Source organism: Salvelinus fontinalis, chromosome 34, assembly GCF_029448725.1.
Source record: "Salvelinus fontinalis isolate EN_2023a chromosome 34, ASM2944872v1, whole genome shotgun sequence".
In the NCBI taxonomy this organism is placed as follows: Eukaryota; Metazoa; Chordata; class Actinopteri; order Salmoniformes; family Salmonidae; genus Salvelinus; species Salvelinus fontinalis.
This window is the reverse complement of record NC_074698.1, coordinates 38,379,484-38,382,264: the sequence shown is the minus strand read 5'-3', so window position 1 is coordinate 38,382,264 and position 2,781 is coordinate 38,379,484. Positions and strand designations below refer to the sequence as shown.

The following is a 2,781-nucleotide window of genomic DNA, read 5'->3' as shown; positions in this document are numbered from 1 at the left end:
TTCCAATCAGTCTTCTAGTCATCCCATGAGCATGCATTCTAAATGAAACAACATTCAAACTGGTTAGAATGTCATCCCAGTAGAGCCTTACCCACCAGTAGTCCCTAGTGAAGCATCTTTCTGTAACTGGGTTTAGGTGAGCTGGGAGAGGACTTAGGGAGGCAGAGCTGTCTGGGTTGATTTAATTTGAAGAGAGGCTGAAGGCTCCGGAGGCTGGTCCTGGTGGTATAGAGGGGATTAGCCTCTCTGTCATCCATACGTAGCCTTTATCCCATTTAGCCATTTGGCAGGAGGCTTTGTGTACGTGTGTGTGGAGGAGGAGGAATGGGTGCTGCGTCGTGTGTGTGGGCGGAGGAGGAGGAGGAATGGGCGCTGAGTGTGTTTGCTATTACGTGCATCTGTGTATAAATCAGAAGGATCACTCCAGATCCAAGGCGAAATTCGACGTTTGTGCAGGTCCACTGGATGTCGGGAGACACTGTCAAAACCAGCCCAAGAGCCCTGCACTGGGATTGAACTCACAGTCTACAGAGCAGGAGCTCATCGCCACTCCACCATCCATCCACAACAATATATCAAGCCCAGTCAGAGTTGTCTCTGTTTCATCCCAAACCTTCACCCCTAATTAACCCAGTCAGAATGAATACCTACACTCCACACAAGTTGTTTCTGTGTGCCTAAATATAACAAGTTTGTCACAGAACGTTGGGAGATGAAGTCAGTTTACTCGTCAAAAATAAACGTTTGTCCAAGGACGTTGGGGCATGAAGTCCGACTGATATCTTGTTGGTATAAATATAGGTTTTCATATGGACTGTATGTGTCTGTGAATGTGTTTCTAAATGATTGTGTGTGTGTGTGTGTGAGGTGCCTCTGTGTTGTGGCAGGGTGCAGTGGGAATGCCGTTGTTGTATAATTAGCATGTCGAACGTGATACAGCTGTGCCGTTGCGGCGAGGTGTGTGTGAGAGAGAGAGGTGGCAGACGCTCCAAACACTCCCCTTCCTCTCTCTACTCTGATCAAACAGAATCGCTATCACTACCTCATTCTGCCTGTATCTTTTCTATAGTTGAATCCTGGCAGAATCGTGCTCCCCTCGCTGCAGAAAACGTAGCAGTAGGGGTTTCTTCTATTCTCCAGGGGATACTTTAACTCTCTACCGCGTGGAGATAAAAAAGAGAATAAAGGAGAGGAAGGATGGAGAGAGATGAGGCAGAGAGGGAGCAGTTAAACTGTTCTTCTCCTCTTCTCCCTTCCCCCTTCCCCCTTCCTCTTCTCTCCTCCCGCTTCCTGTTCTCCCACCACTCCCCATTCCTCCCTGCCCCGGTCTTTGACATCACATGTGCTGCGGCCAATCGGAGGCTTTGTTCCGCCCACTTTCCTCTCCCTGGATCCACCCCCTCCACTGGCCCCTTATATATCCCCCTACAGTCCCGGCAGCAGAGTGTACAATGTGCTGCCAGAGAATCAGCAGCAAGCAGGGCACACGCAGCAGAGAGACAGAGAGAGAGGGAGAAAGAGACAGGGAGAGTGTGAGTAGGATTTCTGCGCTTTATGACCAAAACCTCACAATACCTCCCACTCTAGCTATTCCTTCCTTTCTCCTCTGTGCTCTGAGACAGAGAAACCTCCTCTGGTTGTCTCCATTTCTTGCTCCAGGCCAGTGCTGACTACTACTGAGGAAAAGATAGCTGAGGCAGAGGCAGTTCCAGGAAGATCTGCTGCCTGGTCTGCACCTCCAGCCTCCACCTCCTGCCGAAGGCCGGGTTAGTCCGACAGGATGGGCTGCACCACTGGCAAACTGGCCTGCCAGCCTCCACCCCAGCCCCCAGGAGCCCCGGCCCCTGGACAAGACAATCAGGCCCTGAGCCAGCTGGAAGCCCATGGGCCCAAAGTCCCGGAGGTCCTATCCAGTCTGGAGCGCCTTTCCCAAGCCACGGGCGGCATGGAGAAGTCCTGGTATCGCTGCATCTTCCCCTTTGGCATCATCTCGTTGGTGATCGGTGTGTCGGGCACGGCTGTTACTTACACATACAATGACCTGCCCCTGACCAAAGTGGTGACGGTAGTGTTGCTTATAGCCGGCCTGGTGCTGACACTGACCGCCGCCGCCTGCTGGACGGTCCACAAGAGAAAGAAGAGGAAAAAGAAAGAGAGGGCCTCAGGAGCTGGAGGAGGGAGCTCCTTTACCTCAGAGCAGTGCCCCTTGTGAGGAACACCTGGAGCCTGGGATATTCTGACCACACAGGGACATGAGAGAGGAGAGAAGCCCCAGGAATGGAGCACCGCCGGGGGGGTGGGCTAGCCACCACCACCAGCCCTCCCTAGTCTTTATGGAGCCTGGCTGCTCTTGGCTCAGCTCATAGCTCGGGAAGAGGTGTGGAGAGGAGGAGGACAAGGACTCAGGAAGAGGTGTGGAGAGGAGGAGGAGGACAAGGACTCAGGAAGAGGTGTGGAGAGGAGGAGGAGGGTGAGGACTCAGGAAGAGGTGTGGAGAGGAGGAAGGCGAGGACTCAGGAAGAGGTGTGGAGAGGAGGAGGACGAGGACACAGGAAGAGGTGTGGAGAGGAGGAGGACGAGGACACAGGAAGAGGTGTGGAGAGGAGGAGGACGAGGACACAGGAAGAGGTGTGGAGAGGAGGAGGACGAGGACACAGGAAGAGGTGTGGAGAGGACGAGGACACAGGAAGAGGTGTGGAGAGGACGAGGACACAGGAAGAGGTGTGGAGAGGACGAGGACACAGGAAGAGGTGTGGAGAGGACGAGGACACAGGAAGTGGT

The 2,781-nt window shown here is 53.7% G+C and overlaps 1 protein-coding gene across 1 annotated transcript; it reads left to right on the top strand.

Annotated features, from left to right (window-relative positions):
• Positions 1-1,431: 1,431 nt before the first annotated feature.
• Positions 1,432-2,413, top strand: LOC129833856 (transmembrane protein 100). The gene has a single exon (XM_055898690.1). The coding sequence runs from the start codon at positions 1,781-1,783 to the stop codon at positions 2,210-2,212; it is 432 nt and encodes a 143-aa protein (XP_055754665.1). The 5' UTR covers positions 1,432-1,780; the 3' UTR covers positions 2,213-2,413.
• Positions 2,414-2,781: the final 368 nt, after the last annotated feature.

Bases quoted from the DNA above. Each gene is read 5' to 3' on its own strand.
- LOC129833856 (XM_055898690.1), top strand. From the start codon at position 1,781: ATGGGCTGCACCACTGGCAAACTGGCCTGCCAGCCTCCACCCCAGCCC.